The sequence below is a fragment of the Paroedura picta genome, chromosome 3, assembly GCF_049243985.1.
Source record: "Paroedura picta isolate Pp20150507F chromosome 3, Ppicta_v3.0, whole genome shotgun sequence".
NCBI lineage: Eukaryota > Metazoa > Chordata > Lepidosauria > Squamata > Gekkonidae > Paroedura > Paroedura picta.
The window spans coordinates 100,233,250-100,247,401 of NC_135371.1; the positions used below are offsets into that span (position 1 = coordinate 100,233,250).

General features: G+C 44.9%; 1 protein-coding gene and 2 long non-coding RNA genes across 4 annotated transcripts in view; 1 reads left to right on the top strand and 2 right to left on the bottom strand.

Moving 5' to 3' along the window:
• The window catches only part of LOC143832485 (uncharacterized), a 172,868-nt gene that overhangs the window by 140,660 nt on the left and 18,056 nt on the right, over nucleotides 1-14,152 (top strand). For both annotated transcript variants that reach the window (XM_077326985.1, XM_077326986.1), the window contains 3 exons: nucleotides 1,854-2,084; nucleotides 7,718-7,858; nucleotides 13,922-14,088. In XM_077326985.1, the coding sequence (XP_077183100.1) occupies nucleotides 1,854-2,084; nucleotides 7,718-7,858; nucleotides 13,922-14,088 (539 nt within the window). The remainder of the gene's footprint in view (nucleotides 1-1,853; nucleotides 2,085-7,717; nucleotides 7,859-13,921; nucleotides 14,089-14,152) is intronic.
• The window catches only part of LOC143832491 (uncharacterized), a 103,826-nt gene that overhangs the window by 39,435 nt on the left and 50,239 nt on the right, over nucleotides 1-14,152 (bottom strand). The window lies entirely within an intron of this gene.
• Nucleotides 8,275-10,850, bottom strand: LOC143832492 (uncharacterized). The gene is made up of 3 exons (XR_013229286.1): nucleotides 10,603-10,850; nucleotides 10,152-10,357; nucleotides 8,275-8,908 (listed from the first exon to the last, which is right to left on the bottom strand). It is a non-coding gene; the product is annotated as an uncharacterized LOC143832492 (long non-coding RNA).

Below are 14,152 nucleotides of genomic sequence, written 5' to 3' on the forward strand. Positions count from 1 at the left end.
GCCCGCGAGCCGCGGCCGCGCGCCGCGCCCGGGCCGCGCCCGTGAGCCGCGGCCGCGCGCCGCGCCCGGGCCGCGCCCACGAGCCGCGGCCGCACGCCGCGCCCGGGCCGCGCCCGCGAGCCGCGCCCGGGCCGCGCCCGCGGGCCGCGCCCGGGCCGCGCCCGCGAGCCGCGCCCGGGCCGCGCCCGCGAGCCGCGCCCGCACATTGGGCCGCTTGCTGGCAGGGCCGCTGGTGGACTGTTTCTTCCTGGAACCTTGTTGGCCGGGAGCGGCTGCGAGGACGGCGGAGACCATTGTAAGTTGGGGGCGAGGGGGTGGTGCGCGGGGGCTGCGGCCTGCGTGGGTTCCCTCGGGCGTCAGGCCAGGAGCAACTGCAAGCCGCGCTGCGCGCGGCTCGCAGTTGCTGGGGCTGGGAATCAGAGGGAGCAATCGGCAGGCGCTTCGCGCCTGCCGATTGTTCCCTCCGATTGTCTGTCATGAGGAAGGGTCCAATCCGGACCCTTCCTCATCCCGGACACATCCCGCCCCAGAACGCCTTACTCTTTTATTTAGTCCGTGGCGCCCGTGGCGCCACGGGCGGTGTTCAGATGTGTGTATTTATTTATTTAAAATATATCTGTCATTTCCCCTCAGACTCGAAGTGGTTAATCTAATAAAACCAGTAACAATATCACTGATATAATATACATTTGAGTTACAGTTTTTATTTGTTCAAACATGTGTATACAAATCAGAGAAATAATTTTTAAAAGAACAATAACAACCCTCACTTAACTCAATTCCAGTCAAAAAAAGAAACACTGTACTTCCCTTGCAAAAGTCTGAAAGCTCCATAGAGATGATTTCAGAAAGTGTGAGTTTATGACACCTACTCATTGTCATCACAGTTCTCACTGGTTGAAATGATGTCACCCTTGACAGGGTTTTCTGGCTTGAATCCTGTCTAGATTTTCTACAGGAGATGGGAGGGGGCTGATTTTGGCTGATTACCTCCTCCCACTGGAGACCCTCATTCTTTCAAGCTATTCCTGGTGTCTACCATCCTTCAGGAATAGCATACGGGCAGGGGGAAGCAATTCTGAGCTGTCATAGGAAGGAGGAATTGACAAACATTGCCTTTCCCTTGCACCCATAGAAATTCTAAGCAGGATCCAAGCCACTGTCCTGATTTTGGCTGGCATGTGAAAAGTGGGTCCCAGCTTGTGAATGGCTTTTAATTTAAAACCAGTTCCTTGTTCAGAAGCAATGTGATAACCAGTACAATTGTGAAACAGATGATAGGAATTATCATTCAAATGAATGATACAGGATTCAAACTCTGCACAAATTTTACTCTGCAGAATAAGAATAGTTTTAAAGAGTCACAAGAAGATGCCAGCAGTTTAAACCATACTATAGCTGACCATTCCAAATGATAATAATCAGAATGTTATAAAAAAGGATCATTTCAAGAGAGGAACTACTTAACACATAACGAAAACAGTTCATAATAATCTTATATAATGAAATTGTAATCCAGGCCTGTACAACTATGTAATGCTATATACTCAAAACCACTGTGGAAGCACTTCCACTTTGCTGTAGTCTGTCTTGCAGCTACATTTTGCATGTTGTTTGCAATTTTCCACTGCACATAGAGATGTTGTCCATCTGATTTTTCAATTTCCTTTTGCTCTGTCTGTTCCAATTCAGCAGGACTTATTTATTCTTATGTATTTATTTATAATTATATTTGTTTTCCACCCTCTCAGGAAATTCAGTTTGCATTAAAGACATTTTAAAACAAATCTGAATTAAGACAGGCCTGTAAACTATATGATTAACTGTCTAAACCAACTATATTCATGTTCTAGACATTATGGATTTCCGCAAGTTTGATGGGTATTATCTTGTTAGTGTTGGAGATGTTGATACAGCAGAAAATCACTCATCTTTAAATGAAGCCCTTCAGCTTTGTAGATTCCAAACAAAACTCTGCACTGCAGTTCAAAGGATAAAAAATGTCTACACAACTTTTCTTGCAAAGCGACTGGTACTTGTCAATGGATCCTCTGCAACTGGATATACAGCATATTTGAAAACTGGTATGTATGCCAGAAAACACATACTTTTTCAGAAAACACATACAGAAAACACATCCCATCAGGCATTTGAAGAACTCTTTTTGCATTCATAATTTCATATTTTCTCCCTAAAGCAGGTCTTCATGATTTAGTGGGAAGTCTTATCCTGAATTAGCCCAGTAGTTCTTCTAATTTTGTTTCCAACAGTGGCTAGCCAAGTGCTTCAGGAAACCAGGGCATACCAGTTCTGCTGATGATGATTATTTCTTCTAATATGTGAGGATATCCTGCTTAAATGATGGGCACTTGCAAAGGACTTGTGTTAGTAGAGGGTTGTTTTCACCAGGGAGAAACACTGCTGATTGCAGGGTAAATTCATGGGAGTGACCTGATTTTTTGAGGTAGCCAATTGAAAATATGATTCAAACTATGGGATCATGTTACTTGAACAATCAAAAGAGATCCTACATCTGTTATTTACTATGGTCTTCAAACATAGGATAGAAATCCTTGGGTTGATTCAGTTCCTTTGATTTTTAAAAAAACTTTCCTGTGTAAGCCTGGATATATTAGGGAAGCCAAAATATACCTGAAAAATACAGTTAACATATCTATGAGGTATATTTCCTGCTCTGGTAGAGCTAAACACATAAGTAAGCTCTATCTCCTCATGGACGGCTGTCCAGACTCCCCCCCGGAACCATTCGCCAGATGTTTGGAAGCAGTGACTGAATGGTTCGAGCAGACTCGCCTGAAACTCAACCCCTCCAAGACGGAGGTCCTGTGGCTGGGAGGCAGAGGGCAGGACCAGGCAGCGCACTTACCCACCCTGTCAGGAACGCAACTTACTATCACGCCCCAGGCCAGGAATTTGGGGGTGACCATCGATACCTCCCTGACTATGGAGGCTCAGGTCAAGACTGTAGCGGGTCAGGCGTTTTTCTATCTTCGCCAGGCCCAACTACTAGCGCCCTACCTGTCCCCTGACCACTTGGCTACAGTGATCCATGCGACAGTCACCTCCAGAATAGATTTCTGTAACTCGCTCTATGCCGGCCTACCCTTGTCTCTGATCCGGAAACTCCAGCTAGTGCAAAACGCAGCTGCTCGGGTCCTCACTGGTACACCTTGGAGGGCCCATATCCAGCCTGTGCTGAGGCAGCTGCATTGGTTGCCAATTGCTGCCCGGATCAGGTTCAAGGTTCTGGTTTTGACCTTTAAGGCTATACGCGGGTTGGGACCCACATACCTGAGGGACCGCCTACCGCCCTATATCCCCCGCAGGGCTTTACGCTCAGCGGGGGAGAATCTCCAGATCGTTCCTGGCCCTAGAGAAGTGTGTCTGGCCTCGACCAGGGCCAGGGCCTTTTCGGTCCTGGCCCCTACCTGGTGGAATGAGCTCCCGGGTGAGCTGCGGGCCCTGCAGGATTTACCAGTTTTCCGCAGGGCCTGCAAGACGGAGCTCTTCCGCCAGGTTTTCGGTTGAGGCCAGGGTCAGCGAACAAGTGCCAGTATTCCCCCACCTCCCGGACCTAGCAAGTTAGACCTCCTCCCCACCCTCCCTGCCGCTCTGATAGCAGGGGTGGGAATAATGAGAGCTTCTGCTATGTTAGGATTGTTTTTAAAGTCTTTTAATGGGTATTTTAATGGGGATAGGACTGTTGTGACCCACCACGAGCTTACAGGGAGTGGCGGGAAATAAATCCAAATAATAATAATGATAATAATAATAATGATAATAATAATAATAATAAGTAGGTAAGGAGTATAAAGTAAGTAATAAGTATAAACAGGATCTCCATGCGTCTTTTATGGCACTGGCATAAATCTGTGCATGGATTGCACTTCAGTTACTGACAAATGTTTACCGTTCTCATTGCTGTTAAGCATCACTAAGAAGCCCTTTAGCCTCATAGAAATCTTTGCCTGCCACTCCTTCCATATACTGGCTATTTTAGCATCCCATCTAGACCTCCAATTTATCTTAATTTAAAGATTTTGTTTTGGTTGTTTTGGCCATATTTGGTTCCATATTGAGCCACATTTGGCTCTGGAGTCATAGATTTCTGACAACTGTTGCAGAACTATTGTACCTGAAGGATCCATTGCTGAGGTTTATAATATTTCAGTTAGCCCTGTTCTAGGTTATGTTTTGTTCAAGTGACAGCATGATCATAACTATTCTGCAACTGTAGCTTGGAATTTTAAGGAAGCAGCTACCTGTTACTACTGTATTTTCCAATTTTCCTATTATAATTTATTGCAATAGGGTATCTTTATATCACCTTGAAAGAAGGATAAGCATATGCTGCTGCAGAGGGAATTGCATTCTTAAATCTGATGATGAACCAAAATTATTATTTTTGCTTTTGTTATTATTGAGAAACACCTTTTTTTGTTTTCAACAATTCCATCACAAAAGGTGACATGAAAATCTGCACTTATGATAATTCTGCTTATACCTAACTTCCTCTGTGCCGCCAATATAACAGAATAATATTATCTACAAAATAGCTTTATATACACTATATACATTATATATAACACAAATACAATATATTCATCTTCATGATTTCTGTGCGGTCTCATGTGGGATCTGTATCATCGCAGGGCCTGCCATGGAGAAAGAACTAGCCAGCTTGATACATTTCTAGAAGATGTCAAAAGTGCTCATCCCTCCCCTCAAGGAGAGAGACGTTCCTGCCTAAAGTTAGATTATATGTAAGGAGTTAGCACTCTTCCATAAGTCCTTTCTTTGCAGCCATGAGGGAATGGAACTAGCTAGCTAGTATGAGGAATTAACCTCAGTTATTCTTCTTTGGTGAGAAAAATTTAAATATTAAAAGAACAAAGAAATGATTAATAATATACTTCTAATGGCCTTATTCAAGGTGTACCCAGTATATCGCCAAAATGGCTTAGACAAGGGGGACATAGTGTCAGTAGGGCCCTCCAAATATTTCTTGGTTGACAAGAAGGATTGGGGTAAAAGGGCCATTTTGGATAAATGCCTTGAACAGGTTGATTTATGTAATTAGAACACTAGATCCGGGTGAACTGATACCCCTACTTTTGGGAGACTGACGGTTTGCAAAATTCGACTTGAAGAACATGTACATTCCTATCGGCATCCATATGTCCTGCACCAAGCATCTCTATTTTTGTGCAGGAGGCTACCACTATGAATACAGGATTGGCATTTACTCCAAGGGTTTTCATGAAGATTACGTAACTCACCTGCATAAACAAGGAATACTACTTTACCCCTACTTGGATGACTGGCTCCTTGTGGGCCATTCCAACCAGGACCTCACGTCCTCTGTGTCTAGATGCATTACCTGACTTTGATTGTTGGGGTTTGTGTTAAATTGGGAAAAATCTCAGTTGGCTGCTACCCATTCCCTAGAGTTTATAGGAGCTCTGTTGGGTGCAGAGAGGGTCAGCATTTCTACCATTTGCAAGGACTACACTGCTCTTCTCCCTAGTGCGAATGAATAGTTCTTATTGTTTACTGTGTACACTGGACATGCAGAAACTAGTAGGTCATATGGCTTCCACCACAGCGGTCACACCTAAAGTGAGGCTATTCATGAGTTCTCATCACAACTGACAATGTGGCTAGGGAGACACACTCAGCCAGGTTATGTTGGGCAGATACCAACATTTGGCACTGGGCAATTGCCAATGGGACCCATTTGTCCACTGTTCATATTGTGGGAAAGTTGAATACCAAGTCCACAACCAAGTCAAGGAGTGGTCAATAAATTCAAGATATATCCTCTCATTTTTCACCCCAACATAGGGCTGTTCAGAACCAGCAAAAATACAAAGTGTCCTCAGTTCTGCTCAAGAACAGGTCTTGATCCTACCTTGTTGGGGGATGCCTTCCTCAGATGATGGACTGTATAGCATTTATATGCCTTCATACCATTCAGTCTCATAAGCAGGGTGGTCACCAAGATCTCCACAGACATATCCAATTGCACAGTAGTGGTGCCTTTCTGGACCTAAAAGACATCCCCATCCCTATATCATCTCGCCCTATATCATTCACCTGGTCCCTTACAAGGACTTGCTTCACTAGGGACATCACCCACACCCCAATCATCAACAACTCCATCTCACAGCATGGCTGAGAATATGACAGCATAGATAGGATGCGAGACATTTTGGAAGCTGCAAGGCACCCAATTACCAGGGGCTTCTATGCTGCAAAATGGGGAACTTTTGTTAATTGGGCTACCACAAAAGAGGCTGTTCCATTTTCTTATACTCTACACAGCGTATTTGAGTATTTGTGTAACTTTAAAGACTCTGCGCTTGCTAATTCATCTATTAAGGTGCATTTGGCCTTAATATCAGCCTCACGTGAACCAATAGATGGCAAATCTGTTTTTTCACATTGTTTGACTATTATGTTTCAGAAGGGTTTGAAGAATCTGTTCTCTCCACACACACACACACACACACACACACACACAGTTTCTCCTGTTATCGCTCAATGGAGTTTATCTTTGGTATATTCAAAACTTACCCATAAACCTTTGAACCAATAGCTCAGGTGGATTTGTCATTATTGTCTAGTTGCAATAACCTCAGCACACAGAGTGGGGGAGTTCACTACCATTTTGTCAGAACCCCCCCTTTAGATTTTCAGGGACAAGGTGCTGCTCCATTCCTGTGTATCCTTTTTGTCTCAGGTCATCTCTAAATTTCATTCTGGCCAAACTACAGCCTTACCTGAATTTTTTTTCAAATCTAGAGTTGTTTGAGAGACAACTACACACATTAGACATCCAGAGAGCTGTTCTTTTTTTATGTTGACATGACTAAAGACTTTAGAAAGGATGAAGATCTTTTTGTCTGCTTTCATGGTGTGAATAAGGGCAAACCAGCTTCATCACATACAATCTCTAGATGGATTGTTCATGGATTGTATAGGCTATTAAGCCTATAGCTCTGAAAGGCTTGATTGTCCGCTGACCTTATAAGTTGGCCACAGGCATCTTCTGCAGCCTTGGCTGCAGGGCTGCCAATGACGGACTTCTGTAGGGAAGCCACCTGGTCCACACCGAGCAACTTTGTCCGCTATTACTCTCTGGGTATAGATTCTACAAAGGAAACAGCAGTGGGTAAAAGGCTGTTATAATCAATACTCTGCACATAGACCACACTTGCCTCCATGGTGAGTGATCTTGCTAGTTTCCCATGTGGGACTGCTCAGATACCACTAAGATGAAAGCAAGGTTGCACTTACCTATAACTGTTGTCCATCGAGTGGTCTTCTGTGCAGTCACACAACCCTCCCTCGATTCCCATATTGATTGTTCTGTGTTATGTCAGTGAGGAGAAAGGACTGAGGGAAGAGTGCTAACCCCTCCCACATCACCTGACTTTAGGTGGGAAAATCTCTGGGGGGGGGTGAGCACTTTTGGGATCTTCTAGAAATTTACTAAGCTATCTAGTTCTTTCTTCGTGGCAGACCCTGTAAAGATTCAGATCCCATGTGTGACTGTGCAGAAGACCACTTGATGAACAACAGATAAAGGTAAGTGCAACCCTGTTTTATATATACAGAGTATCATAATATACAAAAGTGCTTATGTCTTGTAAAAGAAACATACCTTCTAACCATCACAACTCTGTTTTGGTAGCTTGTACACCAGGATATTTTGGTCCTAAATGTGGCAGATTATGCACCTGTAATGGGACTGACAACTGCAATCCATTAAATGGACAGTGCATCGAAAATGAGCAGTGCAAAGCGGAATATGTAACAAAGAAATGTGAACAAGGTACACAGTTTAAAGTTCAATTGGTAATTGGTCCCTTCTAGCCCTAAGCTGTTATTGAGTGAAGTCAAGAATTTGGTCTTGACCTGTTTTACAGCAAAATGGAAGAGCAAAGCAGGAAGAGGTAATGTGAGAAATTTATTCCATCTTCTCAGTCTTTCTAGTTAATAATAGATGGATGTCTGCAAAAATTAATGTGAAAAAAACTCATTAGAGAGATGCTACGGCTCAGACCTATTTGGAAATCATCCTGCATAATCGAATATGGATAGAGAGAAGAAATATTGTCACCTGACCTGGATAGCCCAGGCTAAACAGATCTCAGAAATTAAGCAGGGTCAGCCCTGACTAATATTGGATGGGAGACTCCTGTCAAGTTTCATTAGTTGGCCAGAAAACTCAGTCTGTGACTTGATGCAAAAGATGCATTTATTTTAAAGCAAGAAAGTTAACCTGACAAGCACCTTGTTGGAACCGGAGTACAATATAACAGGTACAGCATATAACCACTTCACTCACACCCCCTCCTTTGAGAATCCAAGAGACACAGTAGATTTTGAAAGGGTACAGTCTAGGCAGGTATCGAGGTATTCAAGGCCACAGCACTGTATTTCAGAGACAAGGAAGATGGATGGGGGAAATGTGTGAAAGGGAGAAGTAAGGGAAGAAAGGTGGGTGCAATAAACTCTGTGGATCTACACATCAAACTAGATGTACACATCAAACAGAACCAAAACAGATGGCAGAAGCACAGCATTTTGACATCCCTCCACCTCAAATTTATCCTCCCACCACCAAGGCATTGGGTTTCAGGGGGTATGCAGAGTGAAAATGTCGAACCAACTTTGGGACCCTCTCTTGGAACTGTCTATCCACTCCCGGTCCCCCACATGAAATTCTTTCCAGTCAACCAGGTATTAGAGTTTTCCATGATGCATTGTAGAATCCAATATCTTGTTGAATTTGTAGTGAGTGTATTCATCTATATAATTGGGAATGGGAGCATTGGGGACCACATGCCATTCATGAGGGTCCAGGGCGCAGTGGAACATGCTGCATTAGAAAACAGGATAAATATTCTTATCAGTTACAGGGAGTGAAAGTTCAACAGTGACATCATTAATTAGATGAGAAACTGTAAATGGGCAAGCAAATGGTGGCTGGCAGTGAAGATGGTGGCTGGCAGCGAAGGTGCTTATTGTATAAATCAGTTCTATCCCCCACATGTCAGAAGGGCTCTGGGAGCAATTTCTTGTCAGCCTGGAGTCTATAGTCAGCCTTTGTAGTCTCTAAAGTGGACACAATAGCTAGCCAGGCACTTTGCATATGAGTGGCCCATGCTTTCAGATCACGGGGGCTATCCAGATTGGAAGTCTAGTCAGGACCTGCCAGGATGTTGGTGCCACAGACTACCTCAAAGGAAGGCATCCCAGTACTAGCATGGACCAAAAAAATCAGAGTCCAGTAGCACCTTTAAGACCAACAAAGATTTATTCAACGTGTGAGCTTTTGAGTGCAAGCACTCTTCCCCAGACTATGAACTGACCATCATGACCAAGTTATTGTAAGCAAATTCAGCAAAAGGGATTAGGTCGGCCCAGTCATTCTGCTGATTAAAAAGTTTCAAGGAAGATGATGTTAAGGATGAAAAATACTCCAGGGTCCTCCTTGCTGGGGGATAGATTTTTAAAAAGATGGGAGCATGTTCTGTGTGCCCCAGCCCCATTTCCTGCTGGCTTGGGCATTGCAGAAGTTTCATCCCCTGAGTTATCTGAAGGCTAGGGTGCTCAACCTGTGGACTTAGGAGCATTCTGACCAGCTGCTCTCAAACCTTGCATGGGAACTTTGTGCTCCCTGGGGTGGTCTGGGTCTTTGGCACACCTGGGCTACACCTGGCAGTGAGTTTGGCCCCCTCTTGGATGGGCATTCGGTGAGGAAGTGACTGGTTCTTCTGCACCTGAGGCACAATCCCTGCTTCTGGCATTGGAAGCATTTGATTGCCTCCGTGGTTAGAGGAAACGGAGTCCATTATGCTGGGCTGCCTCGGCGTGCCTCTCAGCAATCTCATCTACATGGTGGGCCTCCACTATCTTGACTACTTGGAAATGGGCCTCCATCTCACCAGCTAGGCATATCCACTCCATGAGTGTTCATGCTACATGTACTGGCATAGGAGCTTGGGGCACAGTCCCTTCCAGAAATACTGGATCTTGGTCTTCTCTTTCGAATCGTAGATCATAGCTGCCAGGCAATGCTAAACCAGCATATGCTTCATTCGCTGATGAAGGTTGCATACCTGTTCCCAGACCAGATCAGACTAAAGTGGACCCTCAAAGTGCCCTTGCAGAGCTTGCATGAACAGATCAATATCCTGTAGCTCTGAGGCTTGTAGAGGCCCACGTACCAGTCAGCAGCATCTTTCTCCAGGAAAAAACCCATGTAATGCACCTGGGAGGCCTCATCTGGGAAAGCAGCCACACATTTGTCAATGTAGACCTGCACCTGCACCAGGAAAAACAAGAACTTATCTCCAAGAGGCAGAATACATTTTTCATGTATTTTCCATCCTTCACTTCATAGAGGCAGACACTGTTTTTCCCTCCTGTGTCCTGTAGATGTCATGCCACAGAGCTCCGATTCTTTCCTGCCTCTGGCAGGGAGAGCAGCGTTTTCCTTAGCTATCAGGCTTTCCCAACTTTCCAACTAAATTTTTTCACCTTAAATCCTTATTTTTTCTTAAAACTTACCTTCTCTGTCCTCTATCTTTTCTTCTCCTGCCCTTACTTTCTGCATGGCACTTCTTGAGGGAAATTCTTACCTCAGAAATATCTTCTGGGTGAGTAAATCAGTGGTAACCTGCAATGACTCTGACTCCCCTGCTAGTATTTATGCTAGAGCAGAGCCCTGCTAGATTATTTTGAGTGACAATTTAGGAAGGAGTGGGCAAAACCTATGGCAAACAAACAGTTCCCCTCCTAGGCCAAAAAACTACATTTTAACAGATTATGTGGAGATGTGCATCGTTCAAGCCTATAAATCATCAGCAATAGAAGTTCCTGATGGGATTGTAGGTCATTCAGTTAGAAGAGTGACCATAGAATAAATATAATAAATAAATATAATAAATTAGACTGTGTGGGGTCCTTCTCTCCAGAGGTATAGGAAAACATCATCCCCCTTAGAAGTTGCTCATCTTTCTAGATATAACTGTTCTTGCTAGTGTTATTAATATCTGATTTTTTTTCACGTTCCTTCCTGTTGGATAATTAACACCCTTTATATAGTTAATTTAGTTCAAGTAATGTTGTGCAGTTTGGCCTTTACAGTATAATTTTAGAGGGCATTTACAGTAACCTGGTGCTGTAAGTCTCAAACTGGAGCTCTGTAGCACACCCTCTACAGTAGCGATCCCCAACCTGTGGGCCGCGGACAACATGTGGCCCTTCGACTAATTGGAGGTGGGCCGCAAAGGACGCCTCCCCCCCCCCCGGCCCTTTACTTCATCCACGATCCGGCAGACGCACATGGGACTATCTAGTTGCAGAGAAACAAGCTCAGGGTTCCCATAGATTTGTCATTGTCATGAGTTAAAATTTCCATGAAAATAAAATGTTCCTTATGTTCATTGTTGTGGCATGTCTGTATCTTTTTTTGAAGGGATGTTTAAACATTACTATAGCGACCAGAGTCAGACAGCGTTAGGGCAGTGGTTGAGAGTAGGGGAGTAAACTACCCCCCCCCCCCCAACTGGGCCTCAGTAAAATTGTCAAGCGTTGAGTGGTCCCCGGTGATAAAAAGGTTGGGGACCACTGCTCTACAGGACACAGGAGCTAAAAACAGTACCTGCCTCTCTGAAGTGAAGACCGGATAATACCCGATGATGTCTTCCTAGACTGAACCAGTTCCAGTCAGTTTGGAGAATCCTTTTGGGGCATATGGCTTCTATGATGGCAGTCTTCTTGCCCCTTGCCAGTTTACATAAAGGACACCTACAGCTCTGGTTTCTGTCCTGTTAGACATCTGGTTTATATGCATATGTTTTCTATTCCCTGACCTGTTGTCCATTTCTTGTGGTGGTGGCGGTCTCATGATTTTCTTTGAAGTTCCTGGGTATATGGTCATCCCTACAACAGATGTTTCACTCTTGAAATGGGGTGCCCATTGTGAGGGATTGTCTGCATGGGGTACGTGCTCAGATTAGAGATTGTTGTTGTTAAGTGCGAAGTTGTGTCTGACCCATCGCGACCCCATGGACAATGATCCTCCAGGTCTTCCTGTCCTCTACCACAGTGGTCCCCAACCTTTCTGAGGCTGGGGACCGGCAGGGCATCGGGCCGTGCCCGCTCTGACCACGCCCGCGCATCGGGCCACGCCCGCAGGCCACGCATGCTCGATGCGCGGCCCAGCCCTGATTCCCTCTCCACGCCCTCCCGCAGTAAGAAGCTTCCCGGGCCGCAAGCTTGCGGCCTGGGAAGTTTTTTACTGCGGGGGGGGGGGCGGGGAGAGGGAGCCACGGCCCGGCGCCATGGCCTTCGCGGCCCGGCACCGGGCCACGGCCCGCAGGTTGGGGACCACTGCTTTACCATTCCCTGGAGTCCATTTAAACTCACACCGACTGCTTTAGTGACTCCATCCAGCCACCTCATTCTCTGTCATCCCCTTCTTCTTTTGCCCTCAATCGCTCCCAGCATTAGGCTCTTCTCCAGGGAGTCCTTCCTTCTCATGAGGTGGCCAAAGTATTTGAGTTTCATTTTCAGGATCTGGCCTTCTAAAGAGTAGTCTGGGCTGATCTCTAGGACTGACTGGTTTGTTCTCCTTGAAGTCCAAAGGACTCGCAAGAGTCTTCTCCAGCACCAGAGTTCAAAAGCCTCAATTCTTTGACGCTCGGCTTTCCTTATGGTCCAACTTTCACAGCCATACATTGCAACTGGGAAGACCATAGCCTTGACTAGACGCACTTTTGTTGGCAGGGTGATGTCTCTGCTTTTTAGGATGCTGTCTAGATTTGCCATAGCTTTCCTCCCCAGGAACAAGCGTCTTTTCATTTCTTTGCTGCAGTCCCCATCTGCAGTTATCTTGGAGCCCAGGGAAAGAAAATCTGTCACTACCTCCTGTCACTAGAGATAGTTTTGCATTAATCTGCTGAAGTTGCAAATGATTCATAATGCCCTTAACTATTTATCAGATATCCTGCGGAACCAGTCTATGATTGTCCAATGTTCTATTTAAACAAGCAAGAGGGCACAGAGTCCAGGAGTCTATGCTAGGGGGCTACTCCAATCTAGTTCAGAGCACTGAAGCTCAATGCTTCCATTCAAGCCATCCGTATTCCAAAGAACCTAAATATGGAAGCTGACAAGTTGAGCAAACTGAGTATGCTGTCTCTTGAATGGACCATAAAGACGCATTTTCACTCTTTGGGGAGTCTGTTTGTTACAATAGAAAGCATGAAGGCTGCAAAATTTTGTTCTCAAGCAGGGAAAGGCAAAGGTTCCTGGGGGGGGGGGGATTGAAGGGGGATTTTTTCTATGCATTCACTCCAGTTCCACTCCTTATCAATGTGATAGAAAAAGCTAGAGAGAAAGATTAAATATGATCTTGGTGGATCCTTTTAGGCCTTGCAAGGTCTGATTTCCAACCCTTATGAATATCTCCCAGGGCATCTCCCCTGGGAAGGGGAGCATGTGCACACACGCACACACACACACAAAAGATACCTCTGAAGCTTTTCACATTTAGCTGAAACAATTTGGACAGATCCCAAAAAGTAAAGGGTACTGTGGGTACTTTGTAATGGAATATGAGGCCTCTCATATTTCATCACAAAACCCACCTTTTCTCTGATAACTTTAGCTTAACTTTTTAAATTGAAATAATTGAGTTGGATTTCTGTGTGCACATGGGTCCTTTTGTGAGTGGAAACACTACAATTACTTTTTACTGTCTACTTGTGCTGAATGATAGTTGAATCTCCACTATCTCCTTTCTGTTCAGCGATAGTGGCCATAATAGAAAGATAACTGACTTGGGGACTATTTTTTCAAAATGCTGCTGTTTATTTCTCAGGTGTGATTAGTCTGAAGTGCCCAAAGGATCCTGGGTGGTGGTACTGGGAAAACAACTGTTACTACATAGAGTCAGTGACACAGTCAACCTGGGCAAAAGCGCTGGATTTCTGTACCGCATACCATGAAACTTCACTGTTGCCAGTGCCAACTGATCAGAAAGAAAAGGTAGCTTACATCAATTTATGCAGCACTGGAACCATGTTTGTAGATGTATGAATGGGATTCACTC